Below are 13,662 nucleotides of genomic sequence, written 5' to 3'. Positions count from 1 at the left end.
GTGTGTAGAAATTCCTTATACTTATTGATTATAATATTTTCTTGCACTAGGCTCTGCGCAGCTGGTAATCAATCGTTACGAAGTTACTAGTTTAGTAGCATTGAAATGAGTACGACAGTTTATATGATGATTGATATAAGGACTGACTTGCCAGTCACCATTAAGCTTATTAATTCACTTTCGAACCAATATTCGTTGTTCAGTCTGTCGCTTAATTGCTACTTTATTTACTTCCTTTTTTGTCTTCTTCCAATTACTTAGATTGAAGTTATGATCTCAATAATGGAGAAGAGAACTTTACTCGTTTAGGAACATTTAAATGAGTACTACAGTGTATATGATGCTGATTTAATGATTGACTTGCAGGTCACCAATCAAGCTAAGCTTATTAATTCACTTTCTAACTGATATTCTTTGTTCAGTCTGTCGCTTATTGCCCCTTTATTTACTGGCTTTTAGACTTTTTCCAATTACTTTTTCTACGAAAACATATTTTGTCATGCGCCTTTTCTCTTCCAGAACTCCGACTCTGCGTGCAATGATGCAACAGTCTGAGATGCCCCTTCACAATCCTCCATTACATACCTGTAGCTGTCTCTCTCTCTCTCTCTCTGTCTCTCTGTCTGTTTGTATCTATATGTGCGCGTGCCCCTCTCTGTCTGTCTGTCTGTCTGTCTGTCTGTCTGTCTGTCTGTCTGTCTGTCTCTTTCTCTGTCTCTCTTTTTCTGTCTGTTTGTCTCACTCTCCCCCTCCCCCTATTTCTCGTATTCAAGGCTTCACTTGTGTATCAGTTGAGCTATTTCCTCTAGAATCGTTTACTACATGTACGCCAAACTGCAAAACGAAATAAAATTCGTATACATATCAAATTAATGTCTGGTCTTCAACGAGACACCCGTCTTTAAGCTTACCGTGCATCCCTTTCTCGGCCAAAATCAACTCCATAACCACAATACTCAATCAAAAAGGTTGAGATAGGGGATGTACTTTGTGCGGGGATGGGGAGTCTGGGCGTAGGGGGGGGGGGGGGGAAGGAATTTGTCTCACTTATCTATCGGTCCGTCTGTCTGCCGGTCTGTCTGCCTGTATGTCTGGATGTCTTTTCCTTTGTCTGCTTTTTACTCAGTCTGTCTGTCTGTCTGTCTGTTTCCCTGTCTGTCTGTCCGTCTGTCTACCTGCCTGCCTATCTGTCTTTCTGTCTGTGTGTCTACCTCCTTGTTTGTCTGCTGTCTGTCTGTCTTTCCGCCTGTGTGTCTGTCTGTCTGTCTATCTGTATGCATCTAAGCCTACCGACCTACCTGTCCTGAGAGTCAGTGTGTGCCAGCACTTCGCGCGCGTGGAGAATCGTGTTACATCGTTGCTAAAGAATCTGAAAACTGACTAAGCAACCTCGGGTTATGGAGTAGACTATCGCAATATGCAGAGCACAGCACTCGCAGGAAACGTAGGCAAGCATATTTCACCAATTACACATTGATGATAGGCTTCCATTTAAAGCCTCAAGATGATGGGTAGATTGACGCCCGATCAAAGCCGCATTGCAGCACAACGGAGCAAAATTACATTTCAAACCCCATTATTGTTTGAATTACATTCCAACATGACTGACACACTCAGTCGAGAGGTCTGCAAAACACTGAAACAGCTCCGATTTCCACGAAGCACAAAAAAATATGGGAGATGCACTAGACGGCTCGTTCTGTGTGTGAGTGTGTGTGTGTGTGTGTAGGCCAGATTTGATGACAGAAATACAGTATCAAACAGACTGACTGACAGACAGTCAGACAGACAGACAGACAGACAAACAGACAGACAGCAGATAATCGACGCAAAAACGACCCGGTTAAGAAAAGATGAGTAGACTACGTGGTGGCACTCTTAAAGACAAACCAGAAAGAGAGAGAAAGAGAGAGAGAAGAGAAGAGAGAGAGAGAGAGAGAGAGAGAGAGAGAGAGACGGGGAGAGAGAGAGAATGAGAGAGAGAGAGAGGGAGAGCGAGAGGGAGAGAGAATGAGAGACAGACAGACAGACAGACAGACAGAGACAGAGACTACAGAGACAGACAGAGAGAGAGAGAGAGAGAGAGACAGACAGACAGAGACTACAGAGACAGACAGAGAGAGAGACAGACAGGCAGAGAGACAGAGAGAGAGGTAGATAGAGACAGAGAAATAGAGACATAGGCAGAGACAGAGTATATGGATGGATCCTGGGATCACAGAGGGGGTAACAAGAATGGAAGAGCACAGGTAGGCAGGCAGGTAAACTGGAGAGAAGGAGAAAGAACTGACAAAAACTGACATCGGGGCTGTGCACGCGAGAGAGCGAGCGAAGAGCACACAACACACTCACACAGGTAAGTCAACCTTTGAGCATCCCCAAGCTCAACCTTCCCTCCCGGAGCCCTCGCCTTGTATAGGCAGGTAGCAGGTAAGGCACCCAGCGACTGGAATCTTTCCCCGGCCAGTCAACTTTAAGCTGGAGGGGGGAAGGGTTGCAACAACACTCGCTCTCAGCGACGGGCTGCGCATGCAGTTTTCACGAATCGAAAGTAACAAAAACCGCACGTAGAATTTTAACAGAACCATACAAAAAAACTGTTTCAAAAGCCAAGCAAACAACAAAAACATCAAAATAAAGATAGGTCTACTCTGACACGTAGATTATAGTACACATAACTAAAAGAAAAAACTATTATAGTCGTTGGCCTTCAGTTTCAGATTCCTTGCACGGTTTGCAAGGGCAGAGCGCACTAATTACAGACAGCTATTCCTAGAAGCTTCAAAACCCGAAAACGAACTGCGTGTTACCGGTAAAATCTGATACAATCTTTAAAAAAAAATGTCCCCAAGAAATCCTACACCCGTATTATCCTGTTTAAGGGGAAGGAGGGAGGAGAAAGGAAGGAGGGGGAGGGGGGCTGTTGTATTCAGAAGAGTAGAGGGTTTGGAAAATATTACGCTGTGTAGTAGGAAGTCAACAACAAAAAGTGTGTAGGAAGCGTGTCTACTGAGAAAGACTGACAGCAGCAAAACTGCTGAGCAGCCCGCGCGAGTGAGCACCAGCTCTGACACTTCCACCCTGTCCCCCCTCACCCGAAATGGACTGGGCAGGAGGGGAGTGTGGTTGTGTCGGTGTCAGCAGGAAGCAAGCACGAGCAGCACGCCACCATCTCTACAACATCTGCTGGATTTAGGTCGCGGAACTCAATTTCGGGCTTTTCGGACAAGCGACCGTCGTTTTAAACGTAAGTATTGCAAACTTTACTCTCTTGAGTAATATTGAACTGTGTTTTGTATGGCCGTGTGAAATTTTTCTCGTCCTTTTGATGTATTTTTGACGAAAAGTGGGATGAATTGAGGTACAGGCGGGCAGGTATATACTAGCATGAATTGTGCAGACTCAACATATCGTGTGAAGCCTTGGTTGCATAATTAGATTTACTGAATATACAAACTTAGCTGGAACGATGAAAGTTTCAATGTCTCAGCCTTGTTAAATCAGTACTGCGCTCTTGGTAAATGACGCTCCCTTTGTCTCTTTGAATTCCCAAAGGAGAAATTGACCTAGTGGAGAAAAGTACGATATCGATACTGAATTATTGCCGTTTGCAACACCTGCATCACACTCAGCAGCATGCATAAACTACCAGTAGCCAAAATGCATGTTCTCAGTGTTTTTCATATTTGCTCAAATTTGATCAAGAGTGTCACGGTCCAAACAAATTACCACGAGGAGATTTCCCGCGGGCAGGTATGCTGTGAGTTGGGAAGGGGGTAACCGCAATCTCACAAATAACAAAAGGCCAATGCTTACCTGGCGTAAGGCGAACCCCCCGTGTCGGCGGTTGCAGGTGTTTTGCAGGTGTCGTCAGTGCTAGCCTTTGACATTTTGGCTAAATACCTATGCACTTCATGTACTCGGAATCGCTGAAGAAGCTATTATGTCTCTGTTGTTATCCGTTGCATGCACTGACATTCGTTGCCCGGTGTTCGCACAAAGCAACACAAATAACGGGTGAGATTGAAAGAGCATACTTGAGGGTAGGGGAATTGGTACCAAATGCTTGGGGTGTATTTTATTCAACAAAAGCGAAGAACAACTACCCCCAGATCATTTATTTTTAAAGATTGGCAAATGACATCAGCTGAGTATTGGTACCGCTTTACTTGTATTCCACTCGGTGTAAATGGCATGTGCGTCCGTGTGTGTGTGTGTGTGTGTGTGTGTGTGTGTGTGTGTGTGTGTGTTGGGGGGATACAATGAGAACCTTTTTTTTTCCACTTACTTAATGTTCAATAAATGCTGATGTTTTTGTCGCATCGGATTTAAAGCCTTACATAGGTAAGTCGCGTGATGGGACATTGTGGTACTCTTTACTCAACGGAAGATCCTACACGTGCCACCCTTTAATTTTGTTTTGTTTGTTTGTTTGTTTGTTTGTTTGTTTGCGAATTTAAACATTAGATGCCCAATATTTGTACCGTATGTAACGATTTACTCAAAACTGCTCCATAATCAAGATCACTGACTACATACATGTCAATAGTAGAAGCAGCCTCGCTCTTCATAGCAGGAGTCCCGATTCGTCATCGTTACGTAATTCCAGTGCAGCCTACGACGTAGGCCTATGCGTCTAGCAGACAAAACCTGTTTTATGAAATGATATCCAAAGTCTACAAGTGCCAACGAGTGTTGCTGATTTCGCTAGCAAAGAAGTGGGACAAAACAAAGATGATTGATTTGGTAACATAACCATTATGCTTGAATACGGACCCTCAATGCAAAATAGTGTACACGTGTCACGACATCAAAATTGAATAGCGTTTTGTTTGAACCTCTTTTTGTAATTCCTCTGTGGTTTTTTTTTTACGTGACTCCATTGTAGTTAGGGGTTTTTCAAAGAGGAGACAACATTCCCACGAAAGCAGTGTCTGTCTTTTGCTCAAATTAAAATATCCAAACTCGAATGGCGTGCAAGCTTCAGTGTGCAAGAACCAAGTCCAATAAGGTCAATGTAAACCTTACGTTGCTTGCTCATTTGTAGTATTGCGATATGCTCGCAAGCGTTCCTCAGGTAAGTGAACCTGAACCAGTATTTTGACTGAAATTGATAGTGCGCCCCACTGGATTGAGACCAGTCCAAACAAATCTATGCTTTTGCGCTAGATACAAAGAAGCTACAGAAATAGACTGATTTGTCCGTTTTTCTTCAAATTATTATTTTTTTCTTGTTAGCAAATATTGGCAAATTGTCATCTACTCAATCCTTACCAAACAATATCTGTATTGACTAGAATTACACTATTTTGAAGCTGTTCGAGTGTTATCGGGGTTGGCGTGTACATAAAACGCTAGAGGAATGCACGCAGGCTGATTCTGCAGAAATTCGAGCTGACGGCCCTGCTCACCAAAGTAAACGTGGAAGGTGAAGGCCATCCTTAAGAGACGATTTTCGAAAAATAACTTTGTCAGGATTTTCAGCGGTGTGGTAGAGTAAGAGCCCCTTTACCTATGCCAAGCTTTTCAAAACGAGGCGGAGCATGCTCCACGCTTCCGATCGGCTTTATCTTGCGATCGGTACGAACAACTAACTCTGATATGCAGCGCACGCACAATATGATACCCTTTTCTATCGAAAATCAGCGTTCACGAGTTCATCGGAGTTCACAATTAAAATTTTGTTGCGTAAATGATCGATGGCAGGTAGTAATCGCCTACAACGTGTTTTGGTCGAGGTCACGTGGGTTTGGCTTGAGATCACGTGAGTTTAGGAAAACACACGTGCTTATATAGAGAACACTTCCAGTGATCAGCAAGCCGTTGGTGGCGATTCGTGGCTCCGATGTTTATATTTTCGAAAGAAAATGGTATCATATTTAGCGCACGCTGCATAACATACACATCAGAGTTAGTTGTTCGTCCCGATCGCAGGTGGACTTTGCCCAATTAGTGAGAGCTTTAACATAGCTACACTAAGCAGCGTCAGTGACATCGAATATATTATGCCGAGACGACAGAACAACTATAAAATAATATCTGTCAAACTCACTTAAAGCAGTTGTTGGCCTAAATATCGACGGATATAAAAGTGTAACTGATTTCTTTGTCCATTATTGTTGAGTTGTGATTCTAATCGTGTAGTAGACCAATCACCACACAAATCACAAAGATACACAAACAGGGACAAATAAAACAAGTCGCGTAAGGCGAAAATACAATATTTAGTCAAGTAGCTGTCGAACTCACAGAATGAAACTGAACGCAATGCAACGCAGCAAGACCGTAGCATCGTCAGTCCACCGCGCACGGCAAAGGCAGTGAAATTGACAAGAAGAGCGGGGTAGTACTTGCGCTGAGAAGGATAGCAAGCTTTTCTGTACCTCTCTTCGTTTTAACTTTCTGAGCGTGTTTTTAATCCAAACATATCATATGTATATGTTTTTGGAATCAGGAACCGACAAGGAATAAGATGAAAGTGTTTTTAAATTGATTTCGAAAAAAAAATTTTGATAATAATTTTTATATATTTAATTTTCAGAGCTTGTTTTTAATCCGAATATAACATATTTATATGTTTTTGGAATCAGAAAATGATGAAGAATAAGATGAACGTAAATTTGGATCGTTTTATAAATTGTTATTTTTTTTTTACAATTTTCCGATTTTTAATGACCAAAGTCATTAATTAATTTTTAAGCCACCAAGCTGAAATGCAATACCGAAGTCCGGGCTTCGTCGAAGATTACTTGACCAAAATTTCAACCAATTTGGTTGAAAAATGAGGGCGTGACAGTGCCGCCTCAACTTTCACGAAAAGCCGGATATGACGTCATCAAAGACATTTATCAAAAAAATAAAAAAAAACGTTCGGGGATTTCATACCCAGGAACTCTCATGTCAAATTTCATAAAGATCGGTCCAGTAGTTTAGTCTGAATCGCTCTACACACACACACACACACACAGACACACAGACACACACACACACACACACACACACACACACACGCACATACATCACGACCCTCGTTTCGATTCCCCCTCGATGTTAAAATATTTAGTCAAAACTTGACAAATAAAAAAAGATCTAGAATCCTGTCTCTACAAGCACTACTACTAAAGGTGTTTGGAATAGACGAACTCCCGAAGTAACTCTGTCTGGTTTGTATGGGTTGTGATAGAGTGAATACTCTTACCTTTTTTGAGGCAAACTTTCCACACGTGCTCCTTGTCCACGTGTTTCAGACACATCCCTCACTAGTGACTGACCTATACTGTCCGGTGAAAAAGTTTACCTCAATAAAAGCAAGAGTATTTACTCTTTCATAACCCACACAAACCCGGCAGAGTTAGTTCCGAACATTATCTATTGACAGGACCACATTTTTCCTTGCCCTCGCCACATCCTCCCTCACTTCCTCCAAGTAATATCGAATTTGCTCTTGTCTTCAGCGTATTGCAATAACCGTAGGGTTGTCGAAGTGCAAATAGTCCATTGCACAAGGAGTTTCCTATTTCAACAGTTTTAAAGGTGGCAGTACAAAGAGTTTCCGCGGACATCTCAAGAGAGATTCCAGAAGAATATGACATGTGTATGCTCTCACACTTCAATCGAAAGGTCCCCAGGAAGTTCTGGTTTTACCCCCCGCGGGTTAGGGGGAGTCCCATATTGGTTGGGACGAGAAAGAATTTACCCGAAGCTCCCCAGCATTTCGTAAGAGGCGACTAACGGATTCTGTTTCTCCTTTTACCCTTGTTAAGTGTTTCTTGTATAGAGTATAGTCCATTTTTGTAAAGATTTTAGTCAAGCAGTATGTAAGAAATGTTAAGTCCTTTGTACTGGAAACTTGCATTCTCCCAGTAAGGTAATATATTGTACTACGTTGCAAGCCCCTGGAGCAAATTTTGATTAGTGCTTTTTGTGACCAAGAAACAATTGACAAGTGGCTCTATCCCATCTCCCCCCTTCCCCCGTCGCGATATAACCTTGAATGGTTGAAAACGACGTAAAACACCAAATAAAGAAAGAAAGAAAGTTCTGGTTTGCAAAAACAATTTTTTTGCAATATATCATCATTATTTGCCAGGCACTAATCATAAGACAGGTTTGACCTCTTTTGCTTGACGGCATACGTAATTACGCTTGGCATGCTCTTCACGAGATCACGTGATGTATTTTATGACCTCTTGAAGGAAGAACTTATGTCAGCAAGTTACAAGCAACTAGTTGAAGTCTCTAAAGATATTTTACCGTATCAACTGCTAAAGATAAAGAAGATAGAGTTAGCAAACCAAATGCCGTGCATGATGCGGATAGTGACAGGAGTGAAGCACGTGTGATACATGACATATAGATAACTAATTTGACCTAAATCAGTATGTGTGCAGTACATTTCAAAAGAGAGTGAAAGGTAGTTGTGCTGTTGCTTGTTGAAGTTCTATCAGCTTAATCTCCAAAGGAATTGGATTCGACTAATTAGGTGCATAGTTTTAACACTTTTCTTACAAAATAAACTTATTTCCAGCTGTAGGTTTCGAAAAGAATTCGCCAAAATCATAGATGACAACGAACAGCAGTCACAGGTAGTCCGAAAAATGCAGTAGTTTCCAAAAATTGAACAACAGCTTTCATGAACCGTATTAATTGCTGGCGGTTTTTCTGAATGATAAGAAAACGGTGTTAGAACTGATGTTAGCTCTACCGCTGACAAATGAACAAAAGTAGGATCGACGAACATGACTGATTCTCATCGAAGCTACAAAAAGCTCACTAATAGCCGAAGCATACATTTACCAGATACGTGTTTATGCACCTGCTCCTCTGACATTCATGCGAACAATTACTTAGATTGGCAGCTCCCTAGTATGACAGGTAGCATTATTTATAGAGAAAGCAATCCGACTTTCCATGGAAGGAACCTGAAAACTGTATAAAATGTCCGTGCATTACCATAGTTGTAATCTCTTGCTAGTTTTGATACGATCCAACCAAGGCGGGCTTCAAAACGATGTCAGCGATAGTACTCGCTCCCACCTTTCCTTGATCAGGACCCAGGTGGGGATTCTTTTCCCCGCCTTCTGTAACGGAAACACCGACACGATAACGGGTCGCCTAGCAACGCCATCCCTTGCCCTTTCCGCTGCCATGGCTGTGACCTTGGCGATAGTCCGACGACCTTCATCCTTTGCCATAGGTCCTCGACGGAATCTATGCTTTTTTGCCCTTGTTCCCGAAATTTCCACACGATGAGCATAGAGTTCGGAGCTGATGTTACAGCAGATATAGTTTATATCAAGCTCCTATGTGGGGGCTAACAGTCTGATGTCTATCTGCTGCCAGTCTGCCGTTTTGCCCTCTATCAGCGCCCTTTGTCTGATATAGCAGGAAGGTATCCTCGCGCCCCCAGAGTTAGGGCAAAGCGGCGAAAGGGGAACATCAGGTGTTCGTGGTCTGACGGAGATTGTATGTAGGGACTGGTTCCGTCGGTGGCTGGGGATTCAAACTGACCTGGAACTGTATCAACTCAGACCTAGCTTAAATTTCAGTTTTAATCAAAGTTTGCAGTTAAAGTTTTGACAGAGTCGTTGTCTAGTGTTCTAGTACAGTTTCACTCAGAGTGTTTGTTATTTGTGTTACTCGGCTGTGGTGTAAGAGTCTCCTTGGCTGCCCTCTGCAGTGGTTTCTCTTAGTTTTACCTTAGTGCACGTCTTCGGCGTCCCTGTGATTCCGTTCTTTGACTCATCTTGGAGTACCTGAAGCTTCACGACACGTTAAAGAGCGAAACTTTCATCGATACTGCCTCGTAACAAAGCAACAATTTCATCGATTCTGTGCTTCATTCTCGGGATTTTCCTCGTGAGCACAAAATATTCTCCAACATGGCATATTACCAGCGTCAAATGTCCTTAGCGTCCGACGCGGAATTCAGAGATTATGGATACAATTCTGTGTCAAATCAAGTGAGTTGTAGCTGACTGAATATTGCGTCGTTTGAGGTGTGGTCTAGATGGCGTAGGACTAGTGCACTGTAGTTATTTGCATGTTTTCCTTGCGACATTGTCTTTGCAGTATTTGTGGCAATCGCACTCCTCAGGCGTTTCAAGCTCACACGCACGTACGCGAGGCTCACAGACATACAGGCAGACATACAGGCAGGCGTACAGACAGTCAGCCAGGTACACACACACACACACACACACACACACACACACACACACACACACACACACACACACATGTACACATACCCAAACAAACCAGCGGGTTGAGTTTATTTTAGTCAAAAAGTAGTCACGGATTTATGATAACTCCCTTACCCCCGTCATCAACATGTCATGGCTCGCACAAATAGTTAAGATAAAACTTAATTTATTGATGTTTACCGGCTTTATCGGAAAACTTGTTCAATTAATTATAACTTTGAGTCCTGGAATTTAGTCGGGTACCGCTCGTTACTGCAATGTACAACATAGGGTCAAAAGAATGAGCAGTCGTGAAGACTCAATGCGTCTTAACAATACATGTAAAATGAAGGTATTATTTTGCTTGCCAGTGGTAAGCAAACATTATTATTTCACTACGTACGACCAAGGCATAAGGGTACTGCACAATTCATGCTTCGTGCACTGCAGGTGTAAGATTCAACTCCGGTGCTCCCATGAAGTCTTAACTTGGGTGGACAACTATCTTGGCTTTAACAGCAAAAAAAGCAAATGTGTTGTATGCTTGTGCATTTGTTTTTTGTCATTGTCATAGTCTTGTGCTCTCTCTCTCTCTCTCTCTCTCTCTCTCTCTCTCTCTCTCTCTCTCTCTCTCTTTCTCTCTCTCTCTCTCACTCTCTCTCTCGCTCTCTCACTCTCTCTCTCTCTCTCTCTCTCACTCTCTCTCTCTCTCTCTCTCTCTCTCTCTCTCTCTCTTTCTCTCTCTCTTTCTCTCACTCTCTCTCTCTCTCATTCCCTCTCTCGCTCTCTCACTCTCTCTCTCACTCTCTCCTCTCTCTCTCTCTCTCTCGCTCTCTCGCTCTCTCACTCTCTCTCTCGCTCTCTCACTCTCTCTCTCTCTCTCTCGCTCTCTCTCTCTCTCTCTCTCTCTCTCTCTCTCTCTCTCTCTCTCTCTCTCTCTCTCTCTCTCTCTCTCTCTCTCTCTCTTCTTACCTGCTGGCCTATTTTATATGTATCTTCAGTTCTGTGTCCAACTTTGTCCTTTCTACTCTAAATGTCGATATAAACATTTCTTCTTGGGGAAAGAAATCGAAGAGGCAACACTAGTACTCTTTCGAAATCTGAGCAACATTAGAAATTACCTAACAAACAAAAATTATTTTAAAGAAGTAAACCTGATTGAGACTGATCGTGTGTTCCCAAGTGTGATTTCCAAACCTCCTTCTCTGAAACCTGTTCTATTTCTGAATTTGCGCCTTCCTGTAAAAACCCCAGACCCACTTTTTTGTGCCAAAGGGATGATCCTCCTGTTTGCTCATGTGTAAACACCTTCCTTCTTAAAGAGCCATGCCCAGAGTTGCCTTCTGCAAAGTCGTATCTTCTGTGTACAAACAAACGAAGAGCGATACGCCTTTTCAGAAGGTTACCCTAGGGTATTTGTGTCTGGATTGCCTCGCCTGAGTATACCAAACTCCCTTGTGTTCCCCGAAAACTCTTCCCCTTTTATGGAGTGTTCCTTTTTGTGTTTACTCAGTCGTTGATCTGAATGACCCCTGTATTACTACTCTATGGGTGCTGCTTAACCAATCCAGCGCCGGTGAGCACTGGTTACATCAGTACTTCAGGATGATTGTGCTGAGATTAGATGCCTCCCCTACCTCCTTAAGCAGAGTGTTCTTATGGTTCTGATGACTGCAACTGTCCCTCAAATATTGCCTTATGCTGGACATCATTCACACAGCCTTTAAAAAAAAGTAGTCCCTCCTCCAGTTCTGACGCCTGGAAGAGTGCTGCAGTATTACTTTCCATGAACATGATGCCTTGTAACTCCCAAATGAAAACTTCCACTGACTGAGTCAGTCAACGACCCTTTGCTCCATGACCTATATTAGCGTTGCATGGGCGTGACCTATACCTCTGTGTGTTTGTCTGTGTGTCCCACGCGAACAGGTGCACGAGCAGCTCGGCGGGCAGTAGGAGGCAGTAGGCCCGGTGGCTCTAGTCACAGAGACTGACGATGGTGATCAGACGCGGCGGGAGGCTCCCGCCTTCTCCCATCCTCATGGTAAGCCGGCATTGCCACCATGGACAGCCACGACGACATTATAGAGATTGCGGGGAAAACGACCGAATAGCGAGTACGGTAACGAGGTAAAAATGACGTCCAGTGTTTCGTATCAGACTGCCGGTGTAATATCCCGTTTGGTGATATCAGTTCGTTTCCCAGAGGACTGGACCATGGGGGGCGATATAGGATCTCATATCGACAGTCTGAGCTTAGAAAAATGATGTCATCTTTGTCTTGGTTACGTACTGAGTATTCGGTCGTTCTCTGCGCAATCCCTATAATTCCAGGCGAAAGCGTTAACGCAAAGCATGGCCGGTTTCAGTTTTTGCTTACACAAGTTGTTTGCCATTACTCCTAGACCATGGTACCCTAACATGGTATTTCACTCGTTAATAGGCTTTAAAAGGAAAGCACCGAGTAGGGATATTTGCTGTTTGCACTTGAATAGTAAAATGTTGAACTATGTTTCATCAGATGTAACCTCACATCAGACTTATCGATCAAGTGTACCTTTTTCTGTTGACATACATGTTCCGATCCGCTGCACTTAATAATGAGAGTGATGCTGCCATGGAGTAGTGTTTAGTCTGAAACGAAGTTTATTTGGTTGACAAGCAAAGAAATGAAAGTTTTTACAAACTAAAACGCCTGCTAGTATCACAGGACCATCCTCGTCAGTAGCTAGTTCCATCCGCATTCAGTGAACGCATCAGATACGATTGGTTCAAACTTTTAGTTTGTTCTTGACATAAGTGACCGACGAAACGAAACATTGCCTGACTCAAACGGGGTGTTTAAAATTAAAAAAAAAAGTGTTTTTGATATTAATGTCACTAATTCAGTTTGGGGCATTTCCCGTTGTTTTCTTCATAGTTTTTTCTCACTCTGTTTTGGTTCAGTTTTACTGACCGTACTAATCGACTGGGCTTCTACATTTTTGGCTGTGCAGAGAACTGACAAAATGAAACTGTATTTAAGTTGGTTTTTGTGTATGTGTTTTTGTTAATTGGGTTATATATAAGTATAGTATGTCCCCTTTTGATGCTTCAACGCAAACTTTGCTGGTTTACCTAGAAGACATTTACATTGGTCAGATGTAACAAAATAATACGAGAGCAAAAATGTATTTCGCCAAATAGTAGGTATAACACAGCGGAAAAAATAGGTAGCGTTTAACATTCGCTTTGGGAGTTACAAGCTTTTTGTGCCGGGTATTTAAAGAAAAACATAATCAAGCTACTCAGTAAAACCTCAATAGGAAATAATCTCTGAAATTCAATACTGCCTTGGCCTTTGCAGTTAATTACCATGTAGAGTTAGACGTGTTTGGAAAGAAAGGCTCCAGCCAAAGTATGATACCCTTCGCAGGTAACGTTAGAGATGCTGTTGTGATGCACCCGATTGGAATGCCGGAGGAGGCGGGTGGCAGTA

The 13,662-nt window shown here is 42.8% G+C and overlaps 1 protein-coding gene across 14 annotated transcripts in view; it reads left to right on the top strand.

The window, feature by feature from the left end:
• The first annotated feature begins 3,062 nt into the window (after positions 1-3,062).
• The window catches only part of LOC138970133 (uncharacterized), a 44,793-nt gene continuing 34,193 nt past the window's right edge, over positions 3,063-13,662 (top strand). For 3 of the 14 annotated variants that reach the window (XM_070342653.1, XM_070342665.1, XM_070342658.1), the window contains exon 1: positions 9,361-9,962. In XM_070342653.1, coding sequence (XP_070198754.1) covers positions 9,882-9,962 — 81 coding nt within the window. In that variant the 5' untranslated portion in view covers positions 9,361-9,881. Of the gene's footprint in view, positions 3,248-9,360; positions 9,963-12,113; positions 12,229-13,662 lie in introns of those variants that run through there. The other 11 variants (XM_070342671.1, XM_070342683.1, XM_070342676.1 and 8 more) reach the window with 7 other exon arrangements.

Source organism: Littorina saxatilis, linkage group LG1 (assembly GCF_037325665.1).
Source record: "Littorina saxatilis isolate snail1 linkage group LG1, US_GU_Lsax_2.0, whole genome shotgun sequence".
NCBI classification, from domain to species: Eukaryota; Metazoa; Mollusca; class Gastropoda; order Littorinimorpha; family Littorinidae; genus Littorina; species Littorina saxatilis.
Note: the sequence above shows the minus strand (reverse complement) of the source record. Positions and strands in the feature narration are given on the sequence as shown.